The following is a 15,214-nucleotide window of genomic DNA, read 5'->3' as shown; positions in this document are numbered from 1 at the left end:
GCCAAAACGCCCTAATTTAAGTCTCAGGTGCTGTTGAGGTTATCTCGTTGCACGGAGAAGGGCACGAAGTGGTGTTTGTTTCTTTTCCTCTCCCGTTTCTCCCAGTGCAACTCGGACTACTGGCACCAACTTTTAAGAGGTAAAGTAGTAACCAGCGCGCAGGATCACTCAAAGTTACAAAACTGCCCCCCCCCCTAATGGATTTTGCATGCTTTTTAACTGTAGAAAAATACTGTTGCTGCTCCGTCAGCACAAATGACTGTGCTACTGACAATAGTTCATGGACTTGTGCTCTAGCACAAGGAAAACTGTCCAAACTGCATTTTTTAGCAGAGATGGGCAAGTGCTGCAAAGCACTTGCCAAGTACTCAGGTGTATTTGGGGCTACAGCTACAAGGGGGTACTCTGAGCAAATTTGGCATTTAAATTCCTCATACAGAGGGATACATCTGGAAACAGCTGCAAAAGGCAGCAGAACTGCAAGACGACAGCCTGCAGTCCCACAGCTTGCTTAAGATGCTGATAAAATGTCACAGCACCCAAGCTTGGTGTCTCGTTGAAGCTGCTGGAGAGCCTAACCTCAGAAGGCTTCACAAGAAGCAGAAAGCCGAGAAGCCTGATGAAAATTGGGTATGCACGAACACAAGCAAGCAGAAGACCCCAGGAGAGTGGATTAGTCATTTGGGAGATGTAGTTTTGGCTTTAAAAAAAAAAAAAAAAGTTGTCCTTCTATCACGTAGACTATCATGAAAGCACAAGTGAAGGCAACAACTTTCATTATGGCAGAAAACTAAAAAAATGGTAAAGGAACCATTATATCCTAATTCAGTGCTACATATTTAACAGAACTTACCTCTCAACACATCTTGAGAGAGCAGTGTGGCATTATGGTCCCTGTAATGCAGCAGGAAGTTCAGAGTAATGCACAAATCAGTATCTGGTTCAATTCTTTGCCAACAGCTCGCACTCTTGGGCTAGCCCTTCCTCAGGGCACAAAGGTGCAAACAAATGAGAGATGTAATGAGGACAGAGAAAATGCTTCCTTTGTGTGCTGCCTCAAGTCTATTCAAAGCAATGACAGATGAGAACAAAGCAAAAGAAATAAGGCTGAAGAGAAATTAAGAGGGAAGCATGCATGCTTTAAAAAAAAGCCAAACCAACCTGTACAAGAATATAAAAGATCAGGGCCCTTGAGAGACCTTGTCTTTGTATATACAGCCTCCAAGTGCAGGCTGGGGAAGCACCTTAGAGGCTTCAAGTTGGCTCCAGTAAGGGGACAAGGGGCAGGGCAACAGGGCAAAAACCTGATGGTGTGGTTTCAGGCAGTATTTTTTTGACTATCATCCCACTTCATATTTATCCACTAAGGGGGAAAGAGGGGAAAAAAAAAGGAGAAAAAAGAACTGAAGGTCTCATGCAAGCATCTTACACTTCCAAGAAGCAGAAGGGAACACAAATTTTTCAGTCAGTGATATAAAGGACTCTGAATTTAAATTTTTAATTAAAAACTATAAATCCATCTTAAGTTTCACATATTTGTGTCAACACTGATCCTAACTGCAGCCATGCTGTCAGAATATCACGAGGGGTAGTAGTGCGCCATACTTAGAGGCAGGACAAGCAAAGACAACTCAGCAGCTAGCACAACTAACACAGAAACATGGCATGCCTATCGCCAACACCTGAGGTTCCTCTGCTCCCTACTAGCTTTCTGTGAAGTTAGTGGGATTTACAGGATGTACTAGGTTAAAGTTCAGGATAAATTCAGATTAAGTTCAGATTAAAATTAAATAAGTAAACTAACTCAAAACTCGAACTACCCTTTAAAAAATACATTTAGACAGCTCACAAATCAAATAAATTGCCCTAATGCATTGCTAAGCTGCATACATGACACATCTGCTTGTATAAAATCGTAGTCTTAATTCAGAACTATCAAAAGCAAGAACACAACAAAGTTCTTGTGCAATGCATGACAGCAGCACAACTGCATTGAGTACAAAGAAAACTGGAACCTACGCTATACCTTGTCTTTTTGTAAGAGAAGAAGAAAGCTCATGTTTTAGCCCATCTTTTCTTAGTTGAAACACATCCCTGGAAGTGTGTAATTTTTCCACTTCTTAAAAAAATTTAAATGTAAGGAAACTTTTTTTTAAACCAAATCTCAAGAATTTATTTAAAGTGTTTATGTGCTTGCTTAGTATTAAAATACCCGTGTTGACTCTCAAATTAATGTTTGCTGGGGGTCTTACCCTAAACAGATTGACTCTGATGCCTACTCCTATTGAGGAAGCTCAGCTAAACCCCCTTTTTTATTAAAAAGGAAAAAGAAAAGAGACAAATTTGTAACTGTCATTTTATTTGTGTCTGAAAATCATGACAGCAGTGCCAAAGGTCTTTGTTGTATTGGGCACGTTACAAGCAGTAAACCCCGTTTATGAGAGCTGGGATTTCACATGTAGATTTTTGTACTTCATACAGGAGTGAAGTTACTGACTCCTCCCTGCTAGATTGAGTAGTATAAGGTAAAAATGCCACATAGTATGAAAAAGGAAAGCATAATGACAAAAGAAAGAACTATAACTTCTACTATAATAATTTCACTCAGTATCCAAGATTGCAGAAACACCCCTTCCCTCCAAGTTTACGGCAGCCAAAAGACATTACATGAATTAATTAGAAATTACAATGTCTTTCAAATGAAGTAGTTCACCCCAGCCACAACCTCAAAGAAAAAAAAAAATCCTGCTGGCAGTGAAATTTCTTAAAACAAAGCTGTAGAGCTTGTTGTTTGGCAGAACTAATATTTTTTGAGGCTGAAATGAGTACAGTGGAATTATGAAGACATTTCTTCCTCCATTCATAAATCTCTCCCTGAAGAACATCTCACCAAAACCAGGAAGCCACCCTCTCCTTGACAATTCAAAATTCTGAAAATAAATGGATTTGGAGGGTACTTTAAAAAACAAAAACAAAAACAAAAAACCCCAAATAACCCCAAACCCCAAACACAGACAAAAGAAAAAAGAAGCAAAATCCACATTTATCTGTTGTTTGAAGCCCAGATATCGCAACATTGAGAACAAAATCAAGACTACAAAACCAACTTTACTTATAGTGCCAGACTAAGAATGTAAAGTTTGCAACAAATATAAGTATAATTCAAGAGTTTACTCTGCAGAACAGAGAAGTTAAATTAGGTTTTAAGAATCTTCAAGTTGTTCCTAAACCTTTCAAAGAAAAGCATAAGGTGCTCAAGACTCAGAAATAAGAACCTAATTGGATTAAGAGCTCTGCTGCACACAACTGCATTTTGTTACATATTTGAGCAGCTTTTTCTTTGCTTTTATTCTCCTTCCCATACACAGGCAAAAATAAAAGCTGTAAATTGAAGTACAGCCTAATGCTGTTGGGAGAACAGTTTAAAATTGGACAAAAAGCTTTCTGTCTACACTGATGCTTGGCTGCGTCTTCATACTACAATTCAAAAAGTGCTATAGACAGCTGTATATAGACTACTATTTTTGACCATTCACACCTAGAAATAACTTTCTATTGTTGATACGTCTAAACTGAAGTCTATCTAGAACAAGTACAGTATTGTGGCAAAATTTCTCCCCCTCTAAGTTATTCCCCAAACTGGCAAAGATTAGAAAGCATTGGAAAAAAAGCATCAAGTTTGATTCGTCCATAGTTTCTTTAAAGCATTTTAAAAGAAGAAAATCCTCATCTTTAGTGTTCACCCATGAGGAAACAGCAACTCTATTTACACCAGAAAAGGAGAAAATGCACAGTTTAATCCAAATTCCAAACTCCTCCCACCTCCCATTTCTAGCATTGCAATATCAGTACATATTATGAAACAAACTTAATATCTAATTCTACAATACTTTTCCAGAAGTTACGTTCTCTTATGCAGAAGAGCAGTAGTCTGAGCTTACAGTTCATTCATTTGGACATCTGAAAACATCTTGCAATGTCTCAAAATATTCTTGTAAGTTAGGCAAGTAGACATTCATTTCACAGAATAATTTGAGAATGAAAAAGGGCATTAGGAACAAGGTAAGGTATAAGAAAAATGTATACTGCAAGGAAAGAGTCCTAACAGGAAGAGTGCAATTCCATTAAATAATACTTCTGTATTTCGGGACATAAACATTACTTTTTCCTTAGAAAGCTCAGACATTTAAATACCGACATATACCAATTTCAGATTAGGGTGGAAATAAAGCAGTCACAACCTTTGTGTGCACTGTAAGCATAAGCTAACTTTACAAGCAGTAATACATGTGTATTAACACTGAGTTTGGAAAATTACTGCGTTAGTTCTCAAAATATGAATTATGCATGTTTTCATCCAAAGCTTTAGGAGAAGCGCTCTGTTTCTGTACAAGTAGTTCAAGCGTGAACTTCTTAAGCGTTGGTACACAAAGCAGTTATCCTGGAGATATGTAAAAGTTTGTTCAAAAATTTCAGCAGAGGATTCTTTTCTAGAATTGGTAACTGCTTACATAGTTCCAATTCCTGTGGGGAACTGGATGTTCACTTCCTCAGCGGGAACAGCTTCTTATGCCGCAGTTACTTAGATATGAAGAAAATTCTTTCACGTGTTTTTCCTTATGCTTCATGTCCATCACTTCCTCAGCATCATTTTGTCATGCATCTTCCCTTTAACAACCAGGATACTGCTCCCTTGAAGCTTGCCTAAGTTTTCAAGGAGAAAAAACCTGGGGCTTAGGTATTACCTGGGTTATAATGTGTTGCCTTTACAAATCTGGCCTAAGTTCTAAATATAGGGGGGTGGGGGGCAGTGTATTTCATTTTTTTTAGCACTATCTTTAGATGGTAAAGTTAGAGTTTCTGAAAATTTTACTTCCCTGGGGTTTGATCAAGCTGACTACCTCTAATGCTGAGGAACTGTACATTTACTATTCTACAAAGCAGCCAAGAATCCTTCAGTAGAGAGCTTTCAGGACAAAGCCTGATGTTCCCTGTAATCGGTACTCTTTGGCTGGACACCGAGACTAGACCAGGGCCCCCCTCTCTGATGTTATCAAAGAATTTTCTCTCCCTCCTACCCAATGCCATCTGTACAGCTGCCTGGAAAAGAAACACATTACAAAGAAGACTGATAAAAGGACAACTGGGACATAAAAGTGTTATAAGACCTGAATAAGCAGAGGTTGAAAATGAAGGGAGGAAAAATACTGATTAGCTCATCAAGGAGGAAGGTACCTAGTGGAAAAAAAGAACTAGAGCATCCAGTGCTCAAGTCTCATCTACTCTGGGGAGCAATTAGGATGCAGGGAGTACCAAAAGAGATATTTATGGGGATCATCAACCACATGTTCTGGTTTCTAATGATAAATGAAAAGGAATTTCAGTCTTAACTCTGACTCTGCACAGTGAAAGAGTATATTACCTCCATTAAACAATGGTGATGACTGATGAAATTACCAGCAGGAAGGATCAGCTGGGCTCCTTAATTTACTTTGGGCAACGTAAACTATCTCAAAGCTTACCAGTATTAGCTAACCTAATCTGATTGAATTTGCAGCAATTGATTAGAACAAGCTCTGATAATTCTGTGCCAGAGAAACAAGAGGTACCAAGTATTTGGGTGTGACATTAATTTTCAGCAGCACAGCCAAGATCAGGAAATCATCCACAGTCCACACATTCCACTTCACAGTCCAACAGTGTTCACAGATATTTAAGTCTGCAAAACTCTACACTCAGTACTGCAAGAAAGAACGCTCTTCTGCAGATTTCCTTGAAACCAAACAAATATGGTTTAATCATGCAGAAAAATCTTATTTTCTCCCAAGAGGATTTTTTTTTTTTAAGCTACACTAAGTCAATTTTAACAATGAATTCTTCCTGGAAAGAAGGAAAATAGCAGGCAACATATTTTCAAGTTCCCAAAACAGCCACTGATAGTCTAACCTTTGAAGACAGGTATTTTTCTGTTATGCTCTCTCTTACATTAGAACTTGGAATATTGCAAGTCCAAAACTGTAAGTGGAATTTCATTCAGTCAGAAATTCATCCACCCTAGCACATGGGATGCTATTAGAAGAAGTATCTACGTCACGTATTTGTCAGAAGACAAAGTCATAATGGTTCCTTTTCGTCCTAAGATGTATGAATCTGCACTGTGCAAGAGATTTAAAATCAATATTTACTAGCACTACTAAAACACAAAACATTCAAGTAGTATATAACTGTAATGCAAGCCCTTGCATGGCAATCCAAATTTATTGAACTACTGATGCTAAGTCATACAAAATTGCACCACTTTAATTAAGGCTTTTAGTTTACATTTGGCCACCTCAAAGCAGTTGTAACATTAGGTTGGTCAATTTAAATACTGTGGCTCCCTGTTGGATATACACACAATCTTTACACCCAAACGTTAATGCATACAAAGCAACAAGGCATTGTTAAATAAATCAGCAAAAGTTAATTACTGCAACTTAGGCCCTGTGACCAATTACACATGATTAAAATTACTTCCCACATTCACATCCACAGTACTCTTCCACCATTTAACATCTCAACCAAAACGTTACACATGTAAAACAATCACTAACAGGCAAAAGTACTAAACCTGTATATTTGGTATTGCAAATACACTTAATGCATGAGCAAGCAAGGGAATTCACAGTGAGAATCTACAGCTGCAGAAGCCCGAAAATGATTTACAAAAAATTGTTAAATCATTAAAAAATCGTTTTAAAATATACACTTCTTGTTGTAGACCCCCACTGTACACACAACTATAAACATTGTTCCCTATGTAAACAAGGAAAAGGAAACATACAATAAAAGGTTGAAAAGTCTGGACATTTCCTTCCCAACAGATATTAAAGGCCATGTCTTTAGTCAGACGTTATACTGAAAGGACTCTTAAAGACTAGATCACTGTCTCCACAGGTTTTTCCTAAAATTAAAAAACTATATAGCTGTTGTGTTAATCAAAGCGCTTTTGTACAATACGATGATGATGATCCTGTATTTCTTTAAAAAAGTTACAATAAGCTACAAATACCGATGAAGCAAAGTTATCTGGAGTAGTCTATATAGGAGCTCTTTGGACTTTCTTTTATTATGCTAAAATAGTGGTGCTTTTAGGATTTACATTATTGTACTCTCCAATAGAAAGTGGGGATTGTTGAAGTATACAGTACACAGTTTTCATACATGTACAACATTGGTGGATGAACAATGTCTCTTATCAGTAATACTGGATGTAGGCTCTGGTTTTACCAGTTGCATACACTTAGAATATTTATAAGTAAAAATCTCTCATGACACTGGAAAGTGATTAGAATGTGCAAACTGATGTAGTAGCTTTCATCCATTTCTTAAAGGGTACCACCACAGGAAAGTCCATTTAAGATGTTGGTAGGTTTAATAAAGTTGGAATGCTGGCACTGTTGAATTGGGCAACAGTTCTTCAGACCTGTAACAACAAAACAAGAGGTTCGTATTAGTAACAATTATTTGTCATTGCTCTTTAACTTAAAAACAACTAAAGCAGGAATTAGGGAAGTTCTTAGCAAATAGACTTAGAAAACAACCTTAGCACTTCTCCTCTACTAGTATAATTTCTACTGTACACATACAAATAACAGACTGTCTCAATTAGTAAAACTGATTTGGGATACATATGGCAATCCAAGCTGAACTGTGGTAGTAGTATTTGATGGGTGGGACTAGTTTTGCTTACAGTATGACAGTTCCAGTGGCTTTAAAAACAAACACACATTTGGAGGATCAAAGCTCCTGAACCAAAAGCCCTGTTAAGGAAATGGGGCAGCCATTTCTGCCATCCTCAGTTAATGCTTTTGGAACCCTCTCAGGTTTACTTTGAACTGGTTCAAGTTGTTCAAATTAAGTAAGTTTTAATATTGATACCAAAAAGAGTTAAACATGCCACTATCTGAATATTAATAAAAGCCTGCAATTTATGACAGTGAAATGTCCTACCGGGATCCTCCAGTATATCAAATAGGTCTATCAGATGACAAAATAATGGATCATAGCACTGAAGCAAACGAACCACCATATGTCCAGTAAAATTGAAGGGAATCGAGATGAACAGGCAACTTGCATGATGTCAGGTCAATCAAGAGAGACCTCTGCCCATACTAAGGCCTGGAGGTGGAAAGAAGGAAACAACCTGCCCAAGAACAAGTTGCAGAAGAAAATTCATGCCTGCTGACTAACTTCTGAAAAGGCTTACTTAAAGAGCAGGCTGGAGCTTGCTTGAGCCTTCAGCAGCATTCTTAAAGCATGGATTTAGTCATGTAGAACATTAGCCAACTGCCAACGAGCAAGAAATTGATCTAGTCACCAATAGCTCGAGGTCAAATATTTGGAGTGTTACAATGATCACCATTCTCTTCCAAAGGTACTAATTACAATGCAGCCTATAAAATATCCATATAGTCCAAAGAAAGCAAGCTAAATTCCTATGGCATCATGCAAATATATCCAGGAGTTCAAAGCAGGAAGTGACATTTTAACATGCAAACTGCAATATTTTACAGTGTGCATTCCTGATAATTGAGGTCTTGCAGGATATTCTAATAAGCCTTTAAAAAAAGAAAACCCTGTTTCCAAAAGCTAAATTTTTGAAGTATCAGAATGAACATTGTTAATTTGAGCTCTACCAACACCTTAAAGCTTGAAAAAAAATTGATACTAGCATGAACAGTGTGTCTTGCATATATTTGCAGTTCTGACTTTGGAATGGCAAAATAAAGACCATAAAAATCTCTATGATAATGTAAATCAAGAGTTTTCAATGCTGTTCTGCATCAACAGCTACCACAGTTTAGGGTTTTCTGTCATTGTTGTTTTGTTTGTTTTTAATAGCCATAATACACAGAAAATTTTAAAAGGTTTACCTGGCTCAGAGCTACAGTACAGCTATGTATTAAAGTAGCTGACATGATGACTTTTTGCGTGCTTTTCCAGGCACTGGAGTTTTTCTGTTAATTTGTCGCACAAGGTCGTAAAAGATCTAAGAATATAAAAACCAGTTGGTTATTGGAATTAAGAGGCTTCTCTCATAACCTTAAGCCTCGAATCTTCACACATAATGTACTCACATACTCAAGAACCCCTGTAAATATTTAGTTATCAGAAAGCCAGAAAGTGAAATTGTATACTTAATTAATACCTGGGGGTTTTTACTGTTTAAGATAATTGTCTGCTAAGGGTTTTTCACTTTCAGTGAAGCAAACTGGAAAGGCATCTATAATCTGCAGCTATTTAACCTCTGGGTCAAATTTATCTAATATATGGCATGATATATGCCACAGTGATCAACTACTATATGCTATTACTTTGCAATTTAGCACTGAGGTCAAGAAACAGGCCACAGCTTTCTTCTAACTCAAATCACTCTAAGGATATTCTTTTAAAGAAAGTTCTAGTAAGTTTTAACTAAACATTTTCATGGTAACTTGAGTACACTGCATATTCAGTAATAGTCTCTTGTATCTGAATGAGATCATGCTTTTCCAGATACTTTAAAAATACTGAAGTCTAGACAATTAATTCAGCAGCCTCTCCAGGACTACAGCATGACATAAGCGTAACATTTCCTAGAAAAGTAACTCATGTATGAGACACTCTCACACTTTGAGTCTCCTAGAATTCTAATTAGAACATGATTTTGTTGAAAGGCTAATTTAAGATGAGTCTACATACTACAATTAAACAGCATCTGTTTCGTTCATAATCGATACAGTTGTAATTATTTCTGCATCTCCTAAATCAAGGAAGTCCTCGTACTAAAGCCATCCTAGAAGTTTCCTAAGCACTGGCTGCAAAGCAGCAAACATTCCAACAAGGGCTTTTAGTATTTGATGGAAGTAAGTTGTAGTTTATTAAACATATGACTTTTATATAGTTAAGCCGATTAATTTGTATTTAAGAAAAACTGAATAGTTTCCAGAAATTCTCAGCTAATTAAACGCACATTGCTTATTTTTAAAATCAGCTGTGCTTAAAACCACCATACTCTTTTGATTACATGCAAGTCTTGCACAGAGGGCCTTTCAACTTGACTGATGCTGCCAGCAATGTTTTCCAGAAGACACAATGAACTGGAGGGTTTATCATAAAATTCAAGCTGTTCCAGAAATGCAAATGTTAACACATTTTTTCTCTAAGAATTTCTGCATCCCTTTATGCTGCTGCCCCCACTGGATAAGGCGGCATGTGCTATGGCAAGTCCCAAAAATGCACGTGTTTGATCAGTCACCTAGCTCCTGCTAAACAAGTAAGTAGCTAGATAGTAAAGAGGCTTTTGCCCCCGTTTTTCTTTACAGAACTGCTAATTTTGACAAAACCCGTAGGAGTTTTTGTTCTTATCTCAAATAATTTAATACCAAATAACTTAAATCAAATAGTTTTAAGGACTTAACTCAAAAGGTCTTTATTTATCCCAAATTCATATGAATATATTTGAAAACTAATTATACTATAATTTATATAATTTGAAAAAGTCCCAAGTCAAAGCTAAATACATCCCTTAATATAAACATCTCACAAATTCTCACAATAGTAGGGTACAGTTTTGTCCACTGTAGTAACATTACTCATAATTTTCTTAGTTTTTCCTTGTCAGATGGTAATTTGGTTACCAGAAGTGTCCCATCCTTCTCTCCCTGCCACTTCCCTACCCCCCCCCCCCCCCTAGGAAATGGGCCTTCCCTCCTTACCATTTATTTTTGTTTTTGCAGAAGACTCTAAGAATGCACAGTTATTCCATTGCCTTGCTAGGTTCTGACCTTGTTCCTTTCCCACAACTCTTTCATCTTCCAAGTCACACTTATTGCCAACCAGAATCATAGGCACCTAAAAACAAATTTAATACCAGCAAAGAAATCACTAAAATTTTGGGAAGGCACAATGTAAATGCACACCTAAAACCCTATCTGAATCCCTAGAGCATCCTGACTTACAGAATAATCAAGCTCTGGTATAACTGAAACTTAAGTTTACAGCTGTGCGATACCTTGATCTTCATATCAAAGTGACTGTATTTTTTTGCCTGCTGTTTGGCAGGGTAGTAGGAGGAATGGTTTGAGGATTCAGTACACTGCCAATGGAGCAAACTTTGCATCTTCTAGATGACCTAATGAGATTTCATTTTTAGATGTTTAAGGCATCAAGAAGTCTACTGAAGAATCTGCTACAAGATTTTTAATGTTCAGAAATCCTGGAAAAAGTGGGCTGTACTCAGTAGTGTGATGAAGGACACTAAAGCTCCTTTACCATTCCTCTACTTCCAGCATATCTCCACTCCTTTCAAGAGCAGTTCGCTCACATAGTTCTTATTAGTAAGCTGATGCACAGAGAGGAAAGAAACATGGTATCTTATCAAAATTACGAACTACAAAAAACGCTGAACTGACCTTTGCAGCAAGAAAAGGCAATCATACAAAGTTGGTTTTGTTTGTTTGTTCTTCCCCTTCCTTTTACTAATTTAAGGACATAGCTAAGTTTCTCTCAAATTCAAGTGTTGAAAGAAAGGGTTACAATATTTTGATCATTTAATTTCTCCCCACTGAGAATGCAAATCATGCTCAAGCTTTGGCATAGGAAAAACTTTACGTAAATTTTGGTGAGAACTAAAGTTGCAACTTAAAGCTCATTATCTTTCTCCTGATACTATGGAATGGCTTTCAAGACTGAGAGGAGTGTTCTAAAAAGAAATACAATTCCAAGGAAATACTACCAAAATACTGCCAAAGAAAGGTTATGCTAGTCAGCATAAATATACCATGTAAACTAAGGTTTCAAATATCATCACACTTATCTTGATTTTAGTGTACAAAATTAAATTGATGCTAAACAAGGCTATAACTTGGTAGGTTCTGAATGGGAAAGGTACATGCAATTTAAATACTACCATTTTGAGACACATTTGTGATAATGGGTAATAAATCACAGCAGAAGAAATCTGCTGAACATAGACAAGACCTGCAAATGCTTACGGTTAAGAAAGTACAAGGTGGTTTGTATTACAAAAGTCACAGTGAGCTTTCCTGAAATTGAAGCATTTAATACATTCTGTGTCTGCTGACAGCGGAAGTGTATGTGGATACATACAGCAAGGAAGGTATCAAAGTTTCCATGAGCACAGTTTAAATGAGAAGAGCACACTTAAAAACTGTTCATTGCTTGCTTTTTTTTTTTTTTTCCAAGGAATTTTTTCCTGCCTGATGGCTACAACTTACGAGGTGTTTCTGTTAAAAACACGCTCTTCTGCTGTTTCACATTTGAAATAACCTTTCTTACTTTTATTAAGGGACTGAGTATTCACTTCCTACAACCGTAGTAAGTTTTTTAAAATCAATTATAAACTGGAATGTTTTAGCCTCCTTTATCGCTTTAATAACGCTGAGAGGTGTGTATTGAAATTGTGTGGAAATAGCATGACCAAACTTACTTGCAAGCACAAACACACAAAATATAAAAGCTATGTAACATGCACGTTTAAAGCTTACAGTACTGTCTTTTGCAAGAACTTAGAATTTTGTCCTTTTCAAATACCATACTGAAGAGAAAACTTAAACTGTAGGTTTTTTTTAAACCTTCATTGGTAGCAACTGAGGTAAGAATAGAGTTGCCTTAGAAATGTTTTCTGCAGTACTAGTGAATAAGGTTATATACAGTTTCAAATAAGAGTATTTTAAAGGAAGAGATTAAAAAGACAATTCGCTACATGCCACATGACAAGTTACAATTTCTCCAGTTTGCCTTAAAAGTTGCATTTTTGTACTATGCATCTACCGGTTGATATGTCTCAATTTAAAGCTTGGAAGCTATCTGATCACAGTGTATACATTACAACATCTGTATGAAAACTCTAAATATAAGTATTAAGCATTTTTAGAGATGCTTACATCATCAGTGTCTTTGACTCGAAGAATCTGTTCTCTTAGATCCTGTAAATCATTAAACGTGGACTGTGCTGTGATGGAATATACTAATGCAAAACCTTGTCCATTTTTCATGTATAGGTCTCTCATTGCTGTAAACTGTTCCTGTAATTAAAAAGTAGATACAGATATTGGATTCAATTTGCGCTTTCCTTGCACAAACTGCTATACAGTTCAGGTCACAAATGGATCACAAGTATGATGCATTTGTGCCCCCTCCCCCCCCTTTAAATTGAACAATATTTTACTGTTTGACTATAAGCATTATAGTAAACTGAACTGCTTTTAAAGAAATCTGAAGTTTGGAACATTATCTGGGGTGGCTGAGCAACATCTAGATATTGCCAAGGGCTACACCCTGGGAAAAAGTGACAAACTAGAGTAATTTCATGAGAGAAGAGGTACAGTAGAAGGTAAAGTGTAATCTGTAGATTACAGAAGTTACATTCCTCCCCAGTCACTCCTTACGTGCCAACTTTTTCCCACCTCCTGATTGTTCTTTAAAATGCATTGTAAAGTAAATGCATCCCTTTTCAGCCTCCATTTTGTCGTCTATGTTAAATTCTACTTTAATTTTCAAGGAGATTGGCTAGAGGATAGAGACACTCAATAGACTTGTCACATTTCCTAAGCTTTGGTGACAACTACAATATTGCATATGAAGACTTGCTGGTGCACTGCACAGCAGCATTAGGACTTCTCCCTCTTTGAAAACTCTAATGAGTATGACTGTGGAATAGCATTTGCCTTTCTCACATCGGTGACTCCAGCTATCTTGTGCCTGATCAATCACTCACCAAGTCCCTTGCTATATGTCAGTGAAAAGCACAATTTATTTTGAGAGAACAGCCACTCCATCTTTCTGTAGATTTACATGGCCTTACTCTAATACGGAGTTTAAATAAGTTATTATTGGACCACATTAGTATTACAGTTCAGAGAACACATGTTACACTCCAAGGGTCTTGAGCGTATGCTCACTGGAATCAATGAAGGAAATGACTGGTTTCAGTAATTTTGGAACTAGTCAGAGAAAAACCTGACCAGTATGCAAAGGGTCAGCATAAACCCTGTGCTTTGAGTTCCCCTAAGCTGACTAAAGCGATACTATTTTTATCCCAATGTCAGAGTACATCTCGCACACAAAAGAAAAAGGGAAGAAGAAAGCACGTATTCTCTACAGCAACAGAAATCAAACCTGAGTAACCATCGGGCCTAAATTCTCCTCTAGGCAATATGAACTTAGAACAGCAGCACAATCTTTTTTAAAATGCTCAATCTCATGTTTCCCCTATTACAGAACATGAACTCACAGGAAACTTGTAAGTAATTTTCTGCTGCTATACTCAAGTTTTGTTTAAATACTAGTATGTTAAAGAACATCCTTTAATCCAATGCACTGACCACAACTACTCTTTAACGAATGAGGAAGGAAACATGTCACCATTTACATCCCTACATCTTTTGATGGTTTTAATACTGTACATCAGTACTTAGGAAAGTTGGGTTTTACATACCGTTCCTGCAGTATCTAAGATTTCAAGCATACACTGTTGTGCATCTACTTCAACTTGCTGTCAAGAGAGAACAATGTGGTTAGAATTTTTCCTCTTGCAACTCTCCCCTCCAAAGACACCAGGAATTGCGTGATTTTTATAAGCAAATTCATAATGCATAAAGCAACATAATGGCTTAGGAAGTTTATATGGATATATACTTTGAAAACAGCAGGAAGAAGCCTTTCAAAGAGCCCTAGTGACATTTTCAAAAGCAGTATCAGCAGCCAAGTACCACTTTGCAAAGTGATTAGGGATTTTTGATTATTAAAAAGGAGGCTGCTAAATTTGTAATGATGGTTATCAGCAACTACCACAACTAATTTCTACTTGTTTCAGGGATCATTCACAGATTGAAAGAAAAAGTACAGGTGAAAGCTAGAAAGTTGGATTGGCATATTAATGCTCATTTGATAGTAATTTAGATCAACAAGATAATAAGTAGTAAACAGCAAACAATAAAACAAGCAAACCATTAACAGTGGTGTCCCCTAAACAAGCCTTTAGCGACACTAATCAGGAAACTGATCCAGCTTAGAGAAATTTTCAAAAAATTGAAGGTTTAAGAAGGTAGATCAATTTCTGTATCTATTTCAGAGTTCCTCTGTCTAGTTTCTACCTCAAAAAAAAAAAAAAAAAAAAAGTAGCTGTGAGGGCAAAGGATATGGACATGCCTTCAAGCAGGCTAACCCC

General features: G+C 36.9%; 1 protein-coding gene across 2 annotated transcripts in view; it reads right to left on the bottom strand.

Moving 5' to 3' along the window:
* Nucleotides 1-6,239: 6,239 nt before the first annotated feature.
* Nucleotides 6,240-15,214, bottom strand: part of RAP1B (RAP1B, member of RAS oncogene family) — a 31,046-nt gene continuing 22,071 nt past the window's right edge. The window contains exons 4-8 of one of the 2 annotated variants that reach the window (XM_010561746.1): nt 14,483-14,539; nt 12,930-13,070; nt 10,732-10,875; nt 8,916-9,031; nt 6,240-7,465 (exon numbers count right to left, since the gene is read on the bottom strand). In XM_010561746.1, the coding sequence (XP_010560048.1) occupies nt 8,945-9,031; nt 10,732-10,875; nt 12,930-13,070; nt 14,483-14,539 (429 nt within the window). In that variant the 3' untranslated portion in view covers nt 6,240-7,465; nt 8,916-8,944. Of the gene's footprint in view, nt 7,466-8,915; nt 9,036-10,731; nt 10,876-12,929; nt 13,071-14,482; nt 14,540-15,214 lie in introns of those variants that run through there. The other variant, XM_010561747.1, reaches the window with a different exon arrangement.

Source organism: Haliaeetus leucocephalus, unplaced genomic scaffold (genome assembly GCF_000737465.1).
Source record: "Haliaeetus leucocephalus isolate CR32 unplaced genomic scaffold, Haliaeetus_leucocephalus-4.0 Scaffold151, whole genome shotgun sequence".
NCBI lineage: Eukaryota > Metazoa > Chordata > Aves > Accipitriformes > Accipitridae > Haliaeetus > Haliaeetus leucocephalus.
The sequence above is the reverse complement of the archived record's forward strand: the minus strand, read 5'-3'. Positions and strand labels throughout refer to the sequence as shown.